Genomic DNA, 20,211 nt, shown 5'->3' with positions numbered 1-20,211 from the left:
TTCTCCTCCATCTCTGCTTTGCACACGGGTGAAGCAGATTAGTGTTTAAAGCATAGGAAGATCCTTTGGGAAGGATAGTAGCTAAGTGGTTGGGCATCTCTCTTGCATTCACAAAGTCCCAGCTTCAGTCCCCACCATTTCCAAGTAGGTCTGAAACCCTGGAGAGCTACTGCCAGTCAGCGTAGACAACATTGATCTAGATAAACCAATAGTTTGACTCTGTCTAAGGCAGCTCCCTATGATCCAACGTCTACCACCATTCCCTGTAATTTGACCCACAGGCTATGAGCTGAAGCGTCTAAGAAACTTCTCAAAATGTTCTCCTCCCAGGGTTATGCATTTTATTGCATTTATGATATGTCACTCTGAGCAGATAATTAGATATAGGATCCTGTTGCCTGTGATAAAGAAACATAGCATTGAATATACCTACATCCCCCTTACCAATATTTCTTCTTCAGGGGCTGTTTGCTTCTGGCTTTGGTTAAGTATGGGCTTCAACAACTGTCCTTTGCATGGAATTAATATTTCATTTTTCTATTAGAATTTTACACAACTGGATATTTAATTCCTTTAACTGGGTCCTCGCTCTCTTCAAGTCGGCTCAGTTGTTTGTTTTAAAGAACGATGGTATTGCCTTTTTAAATGGCACAATGCGCTGTTAACTGCCAGCCAGACGTAAAACATATTCCTCTTTTAAAATTTTATGGGGTATTAATAACACTGAGTTACAGTAGCATTAATTTTTAAGCTTGAACTCCCCATTGATTTCAACAAGGAGTACTTAAGAATCAATGGCCACTGCTTTGATGAGAGTGACATGGCTAACTTTTTCTTTTTCACTTTTCTAATCAAAGGATCAAACTTTGTCCTAAGTAGTACACCACATGAAGAGCTGGTAAAGTGTTAAGTGTGTGAGTGTAGGACTGAGTCCAAAGTGCTCTCTGAAATTTCTGAGAAAAAAACAGCCTAGGAGGCCTGACCCTATATTCCTTCAATATCAACATAATCAGTGCTAATACCTCCAGCTGCACTTTGGAGGAGTCCCATTCCATTGACCTCAGCCAGTGTGCCCTGGAGTAAGTGGTTTGAGGATTGCTGCCTTGATGATCTGCGCCCTCTTCACTCTCTCCTTCAACAGGAAGAGTTATACTTGTTCATTATCAATAAAGTGGCTTAGAGAAGCAGCTCTAAATACAAATTAACCAAACTCCGATAACGGGGGTGGAGAGAGGTGGACATTCAGAGTTAATATAAGAAAGTTTGGTAGTTAGGTGATGGATCTAAATCTTTGCATGCATGAGGCGCTTGGCTTCTCAGTCAAGGAAAACTGGCAAAATCCATTTACCTGACTGCCTATGATAAGAACTGTATCCAGGTAAGCAGACATGAAAGCATTTCAAAAGTTGTTTCTCTTATGTCACAAATAGCTATCATGGAGTATGTGGGCAGTCATTTTTCTCGGTTTATCTGAAATACTAGGAAATGTTTCTGCCCGAGAATTACGACAGTCACTTTTCCCCTTTGGTAGGTAGAGCTTTCTACATGCCCATGCTGAGAAGCATAGCATGTCTCACAAAAAGGCACATGTGAAGAACCCTAAACTGGTTGTGATTTTCAGAATTGTAGGAGGTGCTGATATGGCCCTTATAAAGTAGAATGTATATAAAATCTGTTTTAATAGCTGTTTAAAACCAACACTATCACAGGCACTGTAAAGAATACATAGGTGGCACTATAATTTTATCAGAATGACTGCAGTCCAGTGTAGAAAGATAAAAATGAAAGGAGAGGCTTGCCTGCAAGCTACGGTAAATGCAGGAAAAGAGACACTGAAAATGAGAGTCTATTTTTCCTCTCTCTCTTTTTTGTAGGGCAAGAGAAGAGTTTCGTTTATACAGCTCTTATACAAGCACAGAAACCAAGGCTGTGAACCGATGCCCACTTGCTTGGGAGCAGCAAATCTCCTCAAACTCACTTCTAAGTAAACATCTAGAGGACTTAAAGGAAAGCAAAAGCCCTTTTCAAAACTGAACTTCCCACTCCAGAGTCAAGTTCTCTGCTTCAGCACTCAGCAGGAAGGTGGAAGGAGGAGTATCGGAAAAGGAGTTATGGAAAATAGTTACAGCATCGTTTAATGTTGGCTATCGGCACTAATCCTCTTTGGATCTGCCTTAGAGCTTAGCACTAGCACCAACTTGCAAAACCTGTTGAGCCAATGTCCCTGCTCCAAACCCCTCCATTTGAACTCTTCTATGTGGTGCCACAAAGAGGAAAGATTGGGGAAGGCTAGCAGGGCAAAAAGGTGGTAAAAGTGAGGCTTTTGAGGCATTATACCGGTAGTAGTCCTCAGTTTTACTGCATTGCAGGACACTGAATTTGGACTGGGGTTCACCGGTTTGCTCTGCTCTGGGGAAGCTCTGGTCAAATAAATGCAAACACTGTATTTACTTGAATCTAATGCTCACCTTTTCTGGGCAAATTACGCTGTGAAAGTTAAGGTGCACATTAGATTTGATGTCACATTTACATGTGCCAGCAAATACTTTTTGGGGTTTCAAGGTTCTGAAAATTGAGGTGCACATTAGATTCGATGGCACATTAGACCTGAGTAAATACAGCAGGGTTGCCACCTGTCCTGTATAATACAGGATTGTCCTGTACTGTATTTCCATGTAAAAAGCTACATTCTGTATCATGGGCGTAGCCAAGATTCTTGTTAGGGGGAGACAGAGCTTTTTTCCCGAAGATTGCCCACCAAAGTTCTTGAGCTTTTTTTAAAAAATCATGGGTAAAAATACACCTCAGCCCCCCAAAAGGGGACATTAAAAGGCAGCAAGCTTTCGCTGGGGACAGGCATCTGCTGGAGGTGGGGAGAGCAGAACCTCAATTAATTGAGTACTTTCAATGCTTTTCAGTACAGTATTTTTTGTGGATCTTTTGTGCCCCCCCCCATGCCCATGTCCTGTATTGATAAGAGTTTTGTTCTTTATTTCAGGTATTTCACTCTCTCTCTCCCAAGTTAGGGCCATCCTGTTAGGCTGCAACAGATTGTAATGGATTGCTTGGAAGTCACTTCAGGACCATTATTTTTAATTAAAAAAAAATCGTCCACTAACCACCCCATCCTGATTGATTGAATTTATATACCGCCCTATACCCGGAGGTCTCAGGGCGGTTCACGGAACAAAATCGGAATATAAAACTGCAAAATGTTCTGTATTTTGCCAGAATAAAGATTATCTAGATCTACTCGCAGGGTGGGGTGGGGTGTATTTGCAAATGAATGAGCTTTTTGAAACCTGCAAAGCAACACTCTGCATGAAGGTGCTGGACACTTGACAAGCGAGCGCCCTGATAAAAAGTGAGCATCTCGCCACCCTAATATTTCAGTTTCGTCGGGGGTCGTTCCCAGCAAAGGAGACGCCCTCATGAGGGGATTACACAGCCCCGCGCCTGTTAATTTTGGGCGAAAAAAGAAAATTTTGTTCTCGCGACCCCCCGTTGCCTTGACGCCCCTGCGCGTTCTGCCCAGAAGTTTAAACTCCCAACGGAATTTAACGGACTCCGCTCCCAAAGGCGCGCGCAGGAGGCGACAGCACAACCTAGCATCATCCTATCACGTCTCCCCCCCCCCACCTCGGCTCCCTCAGGTAATTTTAAGTTTCGGCGCTCGCGGCCTGCGATCCTACGCATAGTTTGTGCTTGGGGGGTTTTGCGTTCGAGTTTTAAGCAAGTGTTAAGAAGTGCTTCTTCTGGTCCCGAGGAAGGGCGCGCAGAAGGACTGGGGCCTTTAATGGCACGAAGGACTGGTAAGCACGGCGGCCAAGGAGGAGACGGTCTGCCGAACGAGGAGCTGAGTGAAGCGGACGACGACAACAACGTCCTGCCCCCTCCTCGCTCGCTCGAGCTTCTGCCGCCTCGCTCGGCTCCCCACCTGACTCGACTCCCTCCTCCCAGCCCCGTTCCTTTGTCCTCCCGCTCGCGATTGGCAGGTTTTATTATTCCGCCTCAACAAGCCGCGGGCGGATTGGCCGGCGCGGCTGTGACGCGAGGGGCCGAGCCGCGGAGTAGTTGGGGTTCTGCTCTGTCAGTAACACATGGGCAAGAGCAGCGGAGAGAGGCAGCGAGGAAGGCGCCAGCGGGAGACGGAGGCCTCTTCTGCGCGCGTCCGGAGACGAGGCAGCGCCGCTCGGGGAGCCGTGGAGGGTCGTGAGAAGAGGAAGGAGAAGCAGAAGAAGCCTCCGCCTCCTCAGTCGTCTTAACAGAAGCAGCAACAGCAACAGCCGCGCGCTCCGGCTCCTTCGCTGCCCCACTCTCGGGACTTTCCCCCTGCGTTGGCCGTTGGTGGCGAGAGGCTTTGGAAGCCGCCTGAGCCCCGCTACAGGGAGGTGGCGGCGGGAAAGGGGTGGGGGGGAAGCGCGAGCGAGCTCGGAAGTGCGGCCACATCTGCCAAAACTTAACCCAGCTATTGCAGCGGCAGCAGCGAGAGCGGCGTCGGCGCCGCCGCCCGTGTTCGCCTTTTGCAGCAGCAAGCAGCAACCCAGCTCTGCATCTCCCCTCGAGGGGAAGCAGCGAGAGTAGGACGAAGCAGCAAGCAAGGAAGGAAAGAAAGAAAGAAAGGAGGGCTGGAGCAAACGCTTCCCGGACATTTCAAACACCACCTCCTTCCCCCCTCCCAGCCCGGGGCTGCTTGCAGTTCCCTGACCCGGACTGAGGGCTGCTGCTCCGCGTAGCCCGGCGAGCGCGCTGGGTTTGGTGCTGAGCACCCGCTGCTCCGAATTTGCCCACCGTCAATCGGTATCGAGCCGGGCCAGCCCACCAGCACCACCCGCCGGTCTCCTCCTGCGAGAGCTCTCCCGAAGCTACAGCCACGTTGTCCACGGCCTCTTGCACCATAGAGGGGAAACAGGTAAGACGTGGGCGCGGGGCGGGAGTGGAGAAAGAGAGAGCTGCTTGGCGGTGCGTTTTTTTCTTCTGGATGATTGTAGCTGTTTCTCCTTTCCTCTCCCCCGCCCCACTTCGTTGCGGTCCGGAGTGGGAAGTAAACACGGCCACCCCCGCCATCGCCTGGAATCAGATCGGGGGGGGGGGAGCTGGTTGCACCTCCCGGGAGCCAAGCGGCAGCGGGGCCGCCCGCAGCCCGGCGTAGCGGTACAAAAGGCTGCCTGCTTTGCCCCGCGCTGCTGTTCTCTCAAGCCCCCCCCCTCCCGCCCGGTTCTGCCTGGGAGTCGCGGAGGAGGTAGGAAGAACGGTCGCCCACTTTCTTTGTAGTGAAAAAATACTTATTTTGAAACAGTGGCAGGTTTGGAGGAAAGGGAGAATGAATAATCTTAAGTGAGGTATTTCCTCTCTTCTCTCATTCTCCTTTCTCTCTTCTCTCGCTCCCCTCCTTTTCTCCTCCTTTTTGTTCAGGGGAAATCTGATGAATCAACCTAATTAAAACCAAGCCGTGAATTAAGCATCCATATTTTTTTTTTTGTACTACAAATTGCAAGTTCTACGCTTGTCCCTCCCTTGGTCTCCATTAAAATCACCAGAGACGTTGTTAAAAGGAGGGAGGGGGTGTGTGTTTTGCCTCTAGCTGCCAGCTCTCCTTTCTGTTTCATTGCCTCTGTTCCAGGACCTAAATTGCTTGGCTGTGTAATTACCAGAGTAAGCCTATTTAAGTTAAAAGCTTTCCTTCTCTTTCTCTGCCCCCACCCCCCCAACTCCAAATGAAACTTGATGAGGGCCCGTCCTTAGTTATCAAGGGAGTCACTTTCTGGTCAGTCCTCTTGATTCATCTCTTTTAGATTTAATCAGCATTAAGGTATTGCTTGTCCTTAAGAGCTTTAGCTTAATGGGGTTACTGGATGCTTCTGTCAGTGTAGCGTTTCCTTTTATATATAATATTTACCTTTCAACAAAGACTGGGTGGGTGGGAGCAAGGCAGTGGGGCTTGTGTGGGGTTTTTTTGGTCTTGGAAAGATGGGAAGTAGGTTTAACATACTTTAGGAATCCTTTTTGCTTTTAATCAGAAGTAAGAAATGCAGATTCATATTGCTGGAAATGGTAACAAAAGGCCATTTCGTGAGTTAAATGCATCAGAAATCAATTTACATAAAGGTATATGATGCATTCAGAGAAATGCAATGCTAATGGCTTTTAGAGTGGTTCTCTTTCCCAAGTCTCGGGGTTTTTAGTTACAGTCTTAATTGGTGCAGTTCGCAGTCTGGTTTATTGTGTGGTCAACTGAACATATGATCAGGAGTTATTTTGAAGGAAATCCTGTTTTGTTTGGTCCTTTAATTTTTTTTAAGTGGCCTATTTTAAGGACCCTGAAGCTTCTGTTGTAACTAAGTTGGGCAACTAAGTAGCAGGAAAAGTTTGCCCTCTCCTCCTCACTCTTTTGCTTCAGAGGTATACAGTATGTCTTAGGGAACAGCCAGATGCTTTAGCTTGAGCATGGACAGTTTACAAAGGACAAAGGGAAAACACACTGCTTAATTGGCAGTAAATAACTTGATCTTTTTATAGTGCAAATGACTGAACAGTAGCCTGTTCGACTACTGGATTTGAGGCAGAGCAAATTAATCAGTTTGGAATAAGCTTTATGAATTGGTTCCATTATTAATCTCCCTGTTGCCCTGCTTGTACAAAGCATTTATTAGAAAGTGAGAAACACACTTGTGGGTTTGCATGTGTGTCTATTTCTACCTCCACCCCTCCCCAAGCAGCACTTTTACAGCCAGCCCTGCTAGCTGTTTCCTGAGTGGTGCATGCTTGATTGTTCTGCCTCTCTGCTTTTACGGAAAAACTTTTTTTTTTTAGGGCAACAAAGCGCTTAGCATTTAAATTGCTGATCAAGGGCAGATTAGTGAGACAAAAGTAGATGTGTTTGTATAGGAAGTTAACAGGCTTCTGAAAGTTAAGTGATCTATTATTATCCAGTAAAGCGTCCTTTGGGAGGGGGACCCCACTTTCATTTGATCTTTTGAAGAAATAAATAAGTAAATAGGGAGGATCCTGGCTGAGCCCTTGCAGATAACAATAGCATGGAAAAGGAGACCTTGAAAAACTAGTTTCACAACTTTCTCACAGTTTTCTCCAGAGCTTATACTTGCCTCTCCTGTAAAATAGAACCAAACAATCCCCAGAACCATTCCCAGCTTGTGAGCTACAGCTGCGCTCCCCAAGAGTTGTGGCCAGGGATTGTGGCCTCATCTCGGCTGTTTCTTTTAATTCCATTCTCATTTTAGGACTGTGGGGCCCAGCAATTTATATCTGGGAGGACCATGTAGACTGTGTGACTCCAGGTGTGTGTACTTTCCTGGGAGCAAACAAAGCGGGGGTCACTCTAAGTTTGACAGCAGTATTGCAAGCTAAAACTGTCATTGAGCACCACCAGCCAACTTGGAAGGGGAGGCAGCTAATTAACCCAGAACAAAGGCTCTGAAAAGTAAACAAGTTGCTGCTATTCCCCATCTTTCTTGGGCTGGGAGGGACAGGTTGCAAGAGCTCTTTGCCTGAGAATCAACCCCTTCATCTCATTTTTCTTTCTTATTCCCTTATCCAGACCATGGTGAACCCAGGCAGCAGCTCGCAGCCTCCCCCGGTCACCAGTGGCTCCCTCTCATGGAAAAGATGTGCAGGCTGCGGGGGGAAGATTGCTGATCGCTTCTTGCTCTATGCTATGGATAGCTATTGGCACAGCCGGTGCCTGAAGTGCTCCTGCTGCCAAGCCCAGCTGGGGGAAATTGGTACGTCCTGCTACACTAAGAGCGGCATGATCCTGTGCAGAAACGACTACATCAGGTGAGAGAGACACAGGGGAAGGTAGGCTGGTTTGGTGGTTTCTTGAATACACGACTCCATACTTTTCCTATGAAGCAGAAGGAACTGCAGGCCAGAAATACCTTTGGTTGCAAGGGGTAGTTCAAAACTAGAAGCCTGATTTAATGAAACAATCCTTTTCCTGGATTACAGTAGGAAAGCTGGGTAGATGGCCCGAGGAGAGGTGTGGTAGAATAAAACTCCTAAAGTGATCCTAAACTTTTAAGAGAGAAGTACTGGTTTAAAACAGTTGGCTGCCAAAAGCTACTATGGTAGTGGGGCAGAAGGATGCTTGTTTGGAACCTAAAGGGGTGAGAGCAAGCATAGTTTGCTAGAACAGTGGCAGAAAAAGGCTAAAACAGTGAGCTACCCTTTCATTATCAGATTTATTATATTATTATTTGCATAAGCACCTTTAAATGAAAATGGAATGACTCATTCTCTGTATTCATTGTGAAAGAGTTGATTAATTGTTGGAGGGACTGGGACTGCCTCCTGTGCCAAACTCTGCATACCCAACCCAGTGGTAATACATGCTTTCCTACTGCTGTGGAGCATATCTTTCAGTATAAAAGCGAGCATGTGTATCGTTTGATAAATGCTTAAAATATTTCTAATTGCAGCCAGTATTCTGCATCTCCGCCACTTTGCATAACAAAAATGTGTTTGTTTCTTCTCCCCACCCCCACCCCCTAGTTTGAGAGCAATTAATAAAAAGAATTTAAGAGGTCCAGGTGCCCATTCAATCTTTTCAGGTGAACTCAAGCTCCTTTAAACTCATTTTGAAAGGAGGCATTTTGAAGGATTACACATTTAATTTGAGTAAATGACTTGATAGACTGATGCACATGAATGCTTTGAGGTGGTGTTCTAGTTCAGCAACCAGTAATTAAACAGCCCCCTCCCACCTTTTTTTGGCATATAAAGAATGTGAGGTAAAGGCATATGGAGTTTTTTTCTGGATAGTCTTGATTTTCATACTTTAGAATAGATTTGAAAAAGTATCCCAGTTCTTGGAAGGAGTGAGCAAGCTTTAGTGGTTAAAATAATCTTTGTGTCTATTTTCAAATACTTCCGTTATAAATATTTTGAGCCAATTTCTTCTGGAATTTGTAGATTTAACTATGTAACAACTCTGTAAGTTGCATACTAAACATTACTTGTTCTGATTCTGGAGGCAACAGCATTTTGAAATGGTGACACCAATAAGGAGACCCTTTCTTGTTCTGATAATGGCTCTTCTTTATGCTAGCACCTTCAATCAGCTAAATAGAATACAGAAAACAAAATGGCAATAGAAAGGTTTTAAGGGATTGCAGCATTCATTTTGCTAAGTGTGCGGATTTTTAAAGTAAATGCTTGAAAATCAGTGTGTGCAGGCTTACAGCGATGCGTTCTTGATCCCTGTCCGAAGCAACTGCATAAGCGAGACAGAATTCTAATTAAATAGAGCAGAACGGTTAGAAAAAGAGGTTTGTTTGAAGTGGAAAAATTGACACTACTGTTCAGATTCAATGAACAGTACAGATTTCGTCTCTCTCTACTAAAACCATCAAACAAACCTCTTCTGATCACTACTAATTAAAAAGAGAAGTTGTCTACTGTACCCCTAAGGCAAGTTCAGGCCAGCTTATTGGAATCTCTGCCTCAGGTTTTTGTGTGGCCAAAACTTATTACAGTTTTAATATAGGCTATTATAAATAGGGTGCTTTATCAGATGGTAAATTTGAACTGATTTTGTTCCATCAGTCTGACTCTTCACTAGAACTGAATAGCTTGTCCAATAAAATACAGATACTTGAGTGTGCACTTCTGGAAGCTTATTTGTTCCATAGGATAAAGGTCTACTGACCCAAGTACATAAAGTTCCAGCATTTTCATCTGTGACCCTGATGACTTTCAGACATAAGTAGCTGCATGTCCTAATCTACTAACAAATAAGATGCTACCATTTTACCAGTGTTTTTCAGTGTGTGTGGTTTTTATCGAGGATCATGTAGGAAAATATATAGAAATAAGTCATGATTTTGTTCTTTTGACTGTGTGCAGAAATTTCAAAGTTGATCTTAATGGTACTTTCAATGAGATGTTTGTGGTAAAGCTTAGAGACAAATTGATCATTCAGCCTCTGAGATGATAGGGACTGGCTGCTTGAAGTCTCTTGATAGGAGAAGACAACTGGGTTTTTTTAAACCACCACTATGGACCTCTACAACTAAATCTGGGTAGTGGTTTTACTAAACCAGCCTTACCTTATCTAAGGATTGCCACAGATTTTATTGGCAGTGGAGGACTGTGGGGTGTGCATGTAAGTAAAAGGATGGCAATACATTGACTCTTCTCTGACCCCTTAACTCACAACCATAGTACCCTAAGCAAAGGAAGGATTTATTTGGAAGGGAGAAGGGTGATGGGCAGCCCTCCCAGCTATGAGATTCTAGATAAAGCAGCAGCGTGGCAGTGAATCTGCACAATTAAGAGCTTTAATTAGTGTCTCCTCCATTTTCTCTTAGTTCTGATAGGTTTTATCTAATGAGATCTCGTCCCTGGCTTAGATCTGCCTGGAATGACGTGTCCAAAATGAATGAGAGCTGTGTCGCAAACAAAACATTTAATTAACAAAATTGGCCTTGGAGAGAGCAAGAGAGAATAGGCTGGGGGGGGGGTGGTTGAAAGAGGTGGTGGGGAGGGAGAAACAAACTAGGCTTTTCTTAAAGGGCTAGTGCTGCTTGAGAACTCTTTCTGTACAAATGTCTATTTAGTATGATTATAATCTCTTATATCCCACCTGGAGTTTGCTACTGATGTGGCAGTGGAAATATATTTTTGGGTTGGGGGGCAGGTGAGGAGCATGTAGCCTTGCCTAGATCATGAGAGCATGGTCACCTCCCCCCCCCCAAAGTGTTCGTGGCACTATGCTTGACATGCTTGGCGGCAAACACCTGATTCCCATTCCAACAGGCAAAAGATGTTCGCTGTTTTCCTTGCTGCTCATTGCCATTCACGTGGGCTGTCTGTCCACAGTATGAGCCATTTGAGAAGGGGAGGAAAGGAGGGAGCAGCCAGGCAACGAGTTCATTTTTTTCTGGTAATCAACAGCAAGCTGCTATATTCAGGGAATGCTGTCCCTTTAATTGAACAGGCTAGGTAATTAAATGGCATTTTTCCAATAGGACGTGCTAGGTAAATCTAATAGTTGGTTATTTAATATCACTTTGAAGTCTGCCCACTCAAGCACAATGACAGCACAGGAGCATGTGAACTATTAGCTTGGAAAAAAAATCCAGGATCTCAAAAATTAATTAAATCGCATGCAATTTAGGGGGAACGTTTATCTTGATTTGTCATAACAGAATTAATTCAAGGCCTCCAATTCACTTGGGGGCAGATCTGTTACTCTGAATTAACCAAGCGTAATTTGGCTGATATTTTTTCCTCTCTCTTCCCCCCTTCTCTCTCCCTCTCCCTCTAATGCAGCACTTGCACAGCCGCCTTCCTCCCCCTTAAGTATCAATAGCTTCTGGTGCTTTTAAGGTGCTTGGGCTGTAGTTATGCTGAAGTACCTTTAATGGACTTGGCTGTAGGCATAATTTTTTGTGTAGCCTTCGTTACATCTGATACAGCTGGCACAGAATTTGGATCCGGTATAGGAAATCTAATGGAAAACCAATTGCTTCTGGATCAGTAGCTTTGGATGTGCTTTTCTTTCAGCTAGGAAGTTTGGATGCTTCTGGGTACAGAGATATCACCATCCTCCCTTTCTCCTCCTCTCTCCTTTCCCCACCCCTTTCAGGTGCAAGGGGAAAATTGAACTGCGGGACTGGCAATGCAAAACTCTTTGTGGTGCAGAGCTGTTTGGTTTACACAGCATGGTAAAAATCCCCACACTGCACCTTACTTTTCTGTAGTTTATTTTAAAAGTGTTCCAGATGAATAAATAGAAATTTTCAGCCAGCCCCCCCCCCATCTTCTTGTTCCCATCTCATCACCTCTGTCCCCTTCTTAAGGTTTTGAATGCGGAAGAGAGTTGGGATTAATTTAAGGTGGCATTACATAACGCTGCAAAATGTAGGACCTTTCATCCATATATGGAACATCTCAGTGTTGGTGATTGATTGTGTTGCCCAAATGTTGAAATATTAACAACCTCTTTGGACTCCCAAGACCCAAAGAGAGGAAACTGAAACCACTTCTGTCATCGCAATTAAAGAGTCCCCTGGCTTTAATTAGCCTGACCTGGGGTATCTCTCCCCCATTGCTGGAGTTAAAGAGAAAAGAGCCCATTAAAGTCCAGTCTGAGACCGATAGTTTCTTAATTGAGCACCTAAAGCCTCCAGCCTTTTAAATTAAATACTGTCCTGGACAGTCTCCCTGATTAGCTAATTAACTCTCCTCTTGTACAGAACCCATATAAAAACAACTTTTCAGGATGAGGGTAGTTAACAATGATTGTCTTCCTCCATGGTGAAACAAAAATTATCTGAAGCTTCTGATAAAGTGCCGCAAAATAAGAGTATTCTCATTAGTAGGAAAGAAAAGGAAAGCATCTGAAAAAAGTAACGGGCAAAGTTCTGGACATTTGCTTCAGTGGTAGCCTAACCCTGCAGATTAGGTAGACTGCCCTAAGTTAGTTTTGGCTGTGACTTCCAAAAAATCAAATTCTTCTAGAATGAGGCTGTGTGTGTGTGTGTGTAAAATGATGTACAAGTAGCTTTTGGGATTACATTTTTGACTTGCAATTATTAAAATTTAATTTAGATGCACAACCACCATTGCTCAGGAATGTTTATATGATACACACATACTTTATGAAAAGAGTGTGTCACAGTTAAAGCAGCATGTTTAAAAATGATTTTTAAATTGTGTGGCGTGTTTGAAATCCTCGCCTCTTCCACAGGAGGCTGTGAAAGAGCCCCCCCCCCCGTCTTGCCTCCTTTAAAAGGGGTGTGTGTGACTCTGTATACTTCTGGGAGGAGAGTATTCATACAGCTAGGAGATCTTCCTTTTGCCATTCTAGAAAAGCTTCCATTGTAATTTTTGCTGCCAGTTTAGTCACAGTTCTGCAGATGGACCTAAATATTCCTTTCTCGCTGCCTCTTTAAATGACTTCCTTCTAAAATGTTGCCACTGATAATGGGGAGTGGTGGAAAAAATACACATAGTGAACTCTCAGTGAAATCAGTTGTCCTTGTAAATACTTTGAAGTGGTCCTCCTGATCCAGCAGATGCTAGAATAGCATCCATCTACTTTTTTTTCTGGATGGTCCAGCCCTTTTTAGGCTTGGAGGTATTGGCAGTATATTAGTTCAGCTTTCCCTTTGTACCCATTCTGACTCGCAAGAAAGTGTCGGTGTGTTGCGGATCTCAGACTAATTAGTTTTGAAATGGAGTTTTGATTGAACTCTTCAAATCGATGCTGCTGCAAAATTTGTTTCTCAGGCTTCCTATTAAAAGCCATCTTAAGGGGCAGTTTTACTACTCTCCCTGTCGTTCAGTCGATACATTTAATACCAACTTACAGGCTATTTTCAATAAAGTGGCGACAGCAAATTAGTAGTTTGAACATGACAAGCCTCCCTCTGCAAGCACTGATTCTTGAAAACTCAAAGCAATTATTTTCGTCCCCCCTCCTTGATACGGAGGCACGCAGCAAACATTCAGATCACAGCATTTTCAGTAGTAATGCGTCCTCTAGACTGATACACAAGCACAAATGTATGACTTTACTATTGGGCAAAAAAGGTAATGGAAATAATTAGTATTATGACACCAGTACATTTATTTTATAGATGCTTTTGCACTCTCCCCCCCCCCAGCACCCAAATCTTATGCCATGGGAGGGGGAGCCTGCCAGCTAGTTCAGATTCTTCCTTCTCTATGAGATGGTCCATCATTGTAATAGCTGTGGATGCAGTGAGAAACTGCAGAAAAGCAAACGAGAGAAAAAAGCCATTTTTAAAATTCTAGCATACATATTCTGTAAAAGTGGGAGATCAATATTCATTAAAGCGCAAATCAGTATGTTGTGCCTTTAAATGCATTAGAAGAATTGTGTATATTTTCCTTCAGTCCTTCCCCCCTCCTTCCTCTGCTTTTCCTCTTCTCTCTCCCCCCCCCACCCCCATGGCAGATGTTGTGGTCTCATTTGATTGCATAGGAAAACTGCAGTGATACAGCAAACACCCAGAGAGATATGATGACAAATGGGTCCAGATCCCGGTAAATTACTTTCTGCTCAAATCGAAATTTCATTCAGTTTGTTGCTAGCAGAGATGAAGTAATCTAAATTGTGGACTCAGGAGCAGATAGAGGGAAGTTGGAGCAAGCATTTCATTATCAAGAGAGAGAGAGAAGGTTAGGATGAAAGAGATGAGCAGAGGCAAATCTAAAGTGTTGACACCATGATTGAAAAGGTTAACCCATACACATTATATATCAACCTGGATAGCCGAGAGTTTCTAATGGAAACTCTGCCCTGCTGGAGGTTTACTGGAGTTTCAATACACTGAGCATGATGTCGTCTTAGATATACAATCAAATCCTCTTAACCCTTTTGATGACTCATCTCTCAAGATATGATTAAAGTACAAAAAAGTTCTTCATATAATTTCAAGGACACAATGCATTTAAACTCCAGTCATGAATTCTGTCCCTTTTTTTTATGACAAACCCAGTAATCTGATAAAAAGTGTTGTACAGAATTGGTTTGTGTTGCTGAATGCAAGTTAATATTTTATTAGATCCTGTGCTTCCATGTCTTGAGAGGTCTAGGGTGCTCCTGTGGCAATTTGGCTTGTGTTACGTCTCTTTAAGTTATCACGCCCCGAAGTATGTAAACAAGCTTCAGGGGTGGATTTTGACTAGTTGAAATGGCTCTTTCAGAACTGGCTTCTTGATTCACAAGAGTCTCAGGTGGAGGGAGAAAATAATAAGCATCACCTTTTTGTTTTCAGGTTATTTGGAAATAGCGGCGCTTGCAGTGCTTGTGGGCAGTCAATTCCTGCTAGTGAGCTGGTTATGAGAGCACAAGGGAATGTCTATCATCTGAAGGTAGGAAAAAATTGTCCTTCTGACACTGTCTCCGTCCTCCACCCCAAACATTGCAGCATCTGTGCACAGATCTATGTTGGAATAAAAGCAGCGTCTGCTCTAACTTCGTAAAACGGGCTTAGTCATAAATGGAAAGGCTTTTGAAGTTGCGTATGTTGTCCTAGTGATTAGTTGTGCTGCAGGTCTGAACACACTTATTATTGGGTACCAACAGGTGCAGCTTCCTGTATTTGGCCAAAGTCCCATATATCCCTTAACTTTGCCATAATTCAGATTATAATATTTTTTTGGTGTTTTTAATGCCCTCCCTCCCCAGTTTTAACTTTGCCTTTTGTTCACCCATTTCAGTGTTTTACGTGCTCAACCTGCCGGAATCGCCTGGTCCCTGGAGACAGGTTTCACTACATCAATGGCAGTTTATTCTGTGAACACGATAGACCTACAGCCCTCATCAATGGTCATTTGAATTCACTTCAGAGCAATCCACTACTGCCAGACCAGAAGGTGAATATTGAACAATTGCTAATGGACCTTATTAGAGTTAAAACAAGATTAATACATTTTTCAGCCTAATGCTGAATATCTTTCAAATGGCTTTACATGATGGAATGTAGTGAACAGGGTGAGGCTCCAAACATTGAGGTGCTTGAATTGTGAAGTGACTCCAGTTTAATTTGCTTGCATTTGCCAAAACAATTCTGGCAGTCAAGAAGACTTGTGGGATACAATCTGGATCTCTCTTAACAAGTGCATGTACTTAATTGTAGCATTCTAGAGTCAGATAAGCTAATGGCACAGTAAAGGTTTGTAGAATCATTCCAGTAGCATTAGAAAAATAGTTATATTAGTTGGCTTGATTTTCAATAAAAAGGCTTTTGTTCATGCCCATTATGTCTCTTTAGTTTTTGGTATTAAAGTGTAATATGGCTAGCAGAGTAGGGAACAGTTTTAATCAACAGTTGTTCTGTACCTCTGCTGTAACTGGACAGTTTTTAGATCTATTTTAATCTCCCTAATAAGTCCCATAGCTATGCAAGTGAGTGCATTTTGATAACTGCTATGCCTAATTTATAATAATTACTGTCAACCTTCAGTTAAGGGACTGTTCATTCCACACTGGTCCAGAAAACACTGAATGCACAAGTCTTGCACATAATTTTATTCACATCATATTTCATACTGATTATGTATTGATGACATTGATTCATTTACTCTTTACAGCGCCACTTGCATGGATATTAAATCTTATTGACCACAGATGAATTTTAATTTCAGATTGGTGATGGATTTTTCCATCAGCTCTGATAGTATATTTGACTTTTTCATCATTAACCCAGGCAATCACACAGCACTGAGTTATTGCACTGAAACAAAGTGCACACTTCACTTGGTAATTCTTTATGGATTTACAATAGGGACTTCATTAATGTCTGTTCCAAGGATAGCAAAAATAACATTTATCTGTTAGTAGGAATTTTGAAGATAAAGTCTTTTTTTATAAAAAAGAAAGAAAAAAGAATAAACGAAGCAACCCTTGGGCAACTTATGAAGTCTGCAGCATCAGGGAATCTTTAGAGGCTTAATATGTTCAGAAGAACATGAACTTGCCCCTTAATAGGGGTGCATTGCTATAAGTAAATGTGTTCTAGAAAGCTGCCCTAAATTTAATAGTGACCAAGCGTGTTGTATGTTAGATGTAGTTAAGGACTCCTATGCATTCTATACTCCAAGAAAAGTCCTACTGAGTTCAATAGGGCTTATTCCTGTGTAAGTGAGTTTAAGAGGACTGCCTACTTTAAATATTTTTTTGGAACCCCTATATGCCAAGCGCTATCCTCAAGTCCCTGTTTCTAAATAACTGTTTAAAATATAGGGAATACTTCTTGCATCTAGTTCAGCCTTTTGTGTATCCGTTTGTTTTGTGCATGCAGTAAAAGTTTAATATGCTTTATGGTGCCTTTGTTCTTGCTGTGCTTCAGCAAAAGTAAAATAATGTTGGCAGTTACAGAGAAGAGATAAGTGTGGAATAGGAACAGGGATGCAGGGTCTGCAAAGCTGTATTCATCCTGCATGTAACTCTTTGTGCAGGAAGACTTCAATAAGAACAGTGCCTGGATTCTGTGGCTATTAACTGCATAGCTACAGTATGTTAAAGAGGCAGGCAAAGAGGTGTTGAGAAAAATGCAGGGACGGACTGACGACAAAGTGATGTTCTCAGCGGGTGACACTAATATGGCCTAGTGAGTGGCTTATCAGTTCCACAAGTGGGGTTGTGTGAGGGTGGTGTGTACTATAAGTTAAGCCCAATTTTCATGGCTGAAGTTTAATAGGATTCTAGAGTCCGGGAAGAAAGCGGATTGTGCGCTTTTTTGGCACTGCATATTTTTGGGTTACTAATCTATGCATTACTCGGAGGGAAAAGTTAGAATTCTCAGTCCAATAAAGCTTGTTCTGCTAGTGCCACAGAAAGCCCTTCACAAATGAAGCTGTTGTGTGTGATTGTGCTGTGTTACTTGCTTCCACCCCTCTTCCACACTCCATTTTTAGCCAGTACCCTCTTCCTTTGGCTTCCCTATCATTTGAATTGTAACTTGTTGGACAATGAGTGCTTCTGATCTCTGCTGCTTACAGTACCCAGCACAGCCTTGCTGCTTTAGTAAACATTAAGGGGACCCGAAAACAGTCCTGATGTAGCACCCTATATATTCCACCTAGAGAAATAGTAGCCCATACTCTGCTTTGCCCATTGGCATTTTATTGGTGATGGACAACCTGAAGACTGCCAAGCAAGCTCTGGAATTTGATTGATTGCATTGTGATTTGTTTGCTCTGGCCCTAGTTAGTATCATTTCTGCATGATGGCCAGGAGTTGATGTTGGTCTAATAAGCTGGTTCCAGAGTCCTCCTTTATTCCAGAAGACATCAACTCCATATAGCAGGGATGGGAAGCCTGTAGCCTCCAGCATGAATCACTTCTTAAACCATATCCTTACTATCATAAAATATTGTACTACCACCCCAACTATGGACAGTAAAATACCCCCCCCCCCCAAAAAGCTGTGTGCTTGATGGAGATTTATGATGTCCTGTGCAGATTTTGTCACTTTGTAGCTGAGGAATGTTGTCTAAAAGCTCGAGTTTCTTTCCTACTCCCTACCCCTAAAACCCTTTTCACAAGGTATACGTTTCCCTTTCATTGCTGATGATCAGAGCATTTGCTTGGCTCTAGCTCCTATACTTTTAAATAAAGCATGAGTTAGGTTACGTTTTGCTATTCTGTCTGTTGCAGAGAATCTTCTAGTTTACATACCGCTCAACAATTCCCTTGTACTTACATAATTGGTATTGTCTGTGTCCATAGTAGAGGACACTTGATGCTCATTTATTAAATATGCTTGCTGGCTGCTCCCTAATCTTTGTTCTGGACAGACAAATTACCTTTCTCACACTGAGCATCAGCTCTGGGGAATTAAACCTCCAAGCTTCCACCACTTTAATTAGCTTGAAAGTGGGGGGTTGCAGTTACTAATAGACCTCAGGCTTTTAGTAACTTGGGGAAAGGGTAAAAAAAAACTTCCTAGGAAGCTCAAAATGTCATTTAAAAACCATAAAAATCTAATATATTATTTCATTTTGGTAATTGCAAACAGATTGCATTTGAAGACTGTCGATTGTTTCTACTTTATCCATGGAAGTTAGATTTCTGTCGAGCTAGGCATTTTTAATTATCACAATTCATTAACACATCACTGTGGAGGCACATGTTTGACTTCGTATATTACAGAGTTTATGTAACGTTAACTAACATAGCAGATGAGGAATCTTAAATGGGAGGAAAATATTCCAAAATGTCTATATTTAGCTTTTGTGCTATGCAGCATGTTAACTAGCGTTGCCTAGGGGAGGGTATCTTATTTGCTTTAGACAGAATTTTTCCTAATTTAGAAGATCACTTTACTTTGTGTGCTTCAAAGGCAAGGCGTGTCATTTCATCCCTGTCCAAGGGAAATGCATCTTTTATAAAAGAAAAAAGAGTAACTGTAGGATTTCCCATCAGAAGCTTCTATCTTTCCTTTGTGAAAAATGTGTCTTGCTGCTGTCAAAACTTAAAGGATATTATTATTATTATTATTATTATTATTATTATTATTATTATTATATTTTTAGTGTGGTCTGTTTTGGTTTCCCCCCTGTTTGAACTCTTCAGGAACTTGGATAAGTATTGCAGAAAACCTTTAATTGAATCGCAGTTGGAAAGTAATTTAATAAGATAAGCAAATAAGGAGAATGCGAAACCAGTCAAATTTGACTCAAATCAAGCATTTTAGCTAAGATGCCCATTTTTATTTCCTTGCAGGTCTGCTAAAAGGTCAGTACTGCAGAATGCGTGCCTTCATCTCAAACTTTGTTCATCACAGATGGATCCCATGTCTCCAGTAGACAAGTCACCTTTGTAGCTAGCATCAATGCCAGCTCCATGCCATTGCACCTTCTTTACTCTTGGTTGCCCTTCCCACATTTATTGGTGTATTAAAATGACTGAAAATGAACATTAAGGACTCCATGAATCTGGGCTATTGGGAGACTGTAGAGGAAATGGAGAAAAATGTCCACCAGAAGAGAACAACTTTGGGTGGGGAGGGAGTGGGGGAAATGACTAATGAAGCTAATGAAGATAAGCTTTCGAGTCTGCTTTCTACCCTCATTAACAATTAGCAGGGCACTGGTCAAAATTTGTACCCTGTGTTTTACCTTAACAACATTCTCTTTGCTCTTTGTATATTTAATTGTTGTAAGGAAATGTGTTTCAAAACTCAAAACATGAGATAAAGGAAAGATGGGGCTCTTGTGATATTCTATCACAAACACTTTTATTGTATCTCTGTAAAATACAATGTATGTATGCATGTAAGTGTTTTTTTTTGTCCTAATGTTGCTACTTCCCATGACACAAAAAAGAAAAAAAATCAAGCTCATAGCAGCTACTGTGTAGAAATTTTCACCTACTCCTAATTTGCTGAATGAAGAAGAAGAAAACTTTTATTTGTGATACTTTCAGAGACATTTGCTCTAGTATGGTGTATTTAAATAATAAAAACTTAAAATGAAAATACTTGTAATTGAGTGTGACTTCAGTGCACAACAACAACAACAACAACATAAACATAGTTGGCTTCCATTCAGAAATGAATTCTTATGCAGCTTTTAACTTTAGAATCTTTTTTCTGCTTTCTAATGGGTTTATGAAAATAAGGAATGCATTTAACTCCACAGAATAGGTGACTTTTGGCAATGGTACAGAACTCAAAAGTATTGCTGAGTGTTTCAAATATGCAGATAACGGCA

The 20,211-nt window shown here is 42.4% G+C and overlaps 1 protein-coding gene across 3 annotated transcripts; it reads left to right on the top strand.

Annotated features, from left to right (window-relative positions):
• The first annotated feature begins 4,100 nt into the window (after window positions 1-4,100).
• On the top strand, window positions 4,101-19,976 carry LMO4 (LIM domain only 4). 3 transcript variants are annotated; one of them, XM_035123350.3, is made up of 5 exons: window positions 4,101-4,912; window positions 7,559-7,797; window positions 14,769-14,865; window positions 15,214-15,369; window positions 19,223-19,976. In XM_035123350.3, the coding sequence occupies exons 2-5, from the start codon at window positions 7,562-7,564 to the stop codon at window positions 19,229-19,231; spliced, it is 498 nt and encodes a 165-aa protein (XP_034979241.1). In that variant the 5' UTR covers window positions 4,101-4,912; window positions 7,559-7,561; the 3' UTR covers window positions 19,232-19,976. The 3 variants fall into 3 exon arrangements, with proteins under 3 accessions (XP_034979241.1, XP_088529961.1, XP_060132732.1); XM_088673835.1 differs by having other exon boundaries at window positions 4,891-5,242; XM_060276749.2 differs by lacking the exon at window positions 4,101-4,912 and adding an exon at window positions 7,157-7,298.
• The last annotated feature ends 235 nt before the right edge of the window (window positions 19,977-20,211 follow it).

The sequence above is a fragment of the Zootoca vivipara genome, chromosome 7 (assembly GCF_965207765.1).
Source record: "Zootoca vivipara chromosome 7, rZooViv2.hap1.1, whole genome shotgun sequence".
Lineage (NCBI taxonomy): Eukaryota > Metazoa > Chordata > Lepidosauria > Squamata > Lacertidae > Zootoca > Zootoca vivipara.
This window is presented reverse-complemented; position numbering and strand designations above follow the sequence as displayed.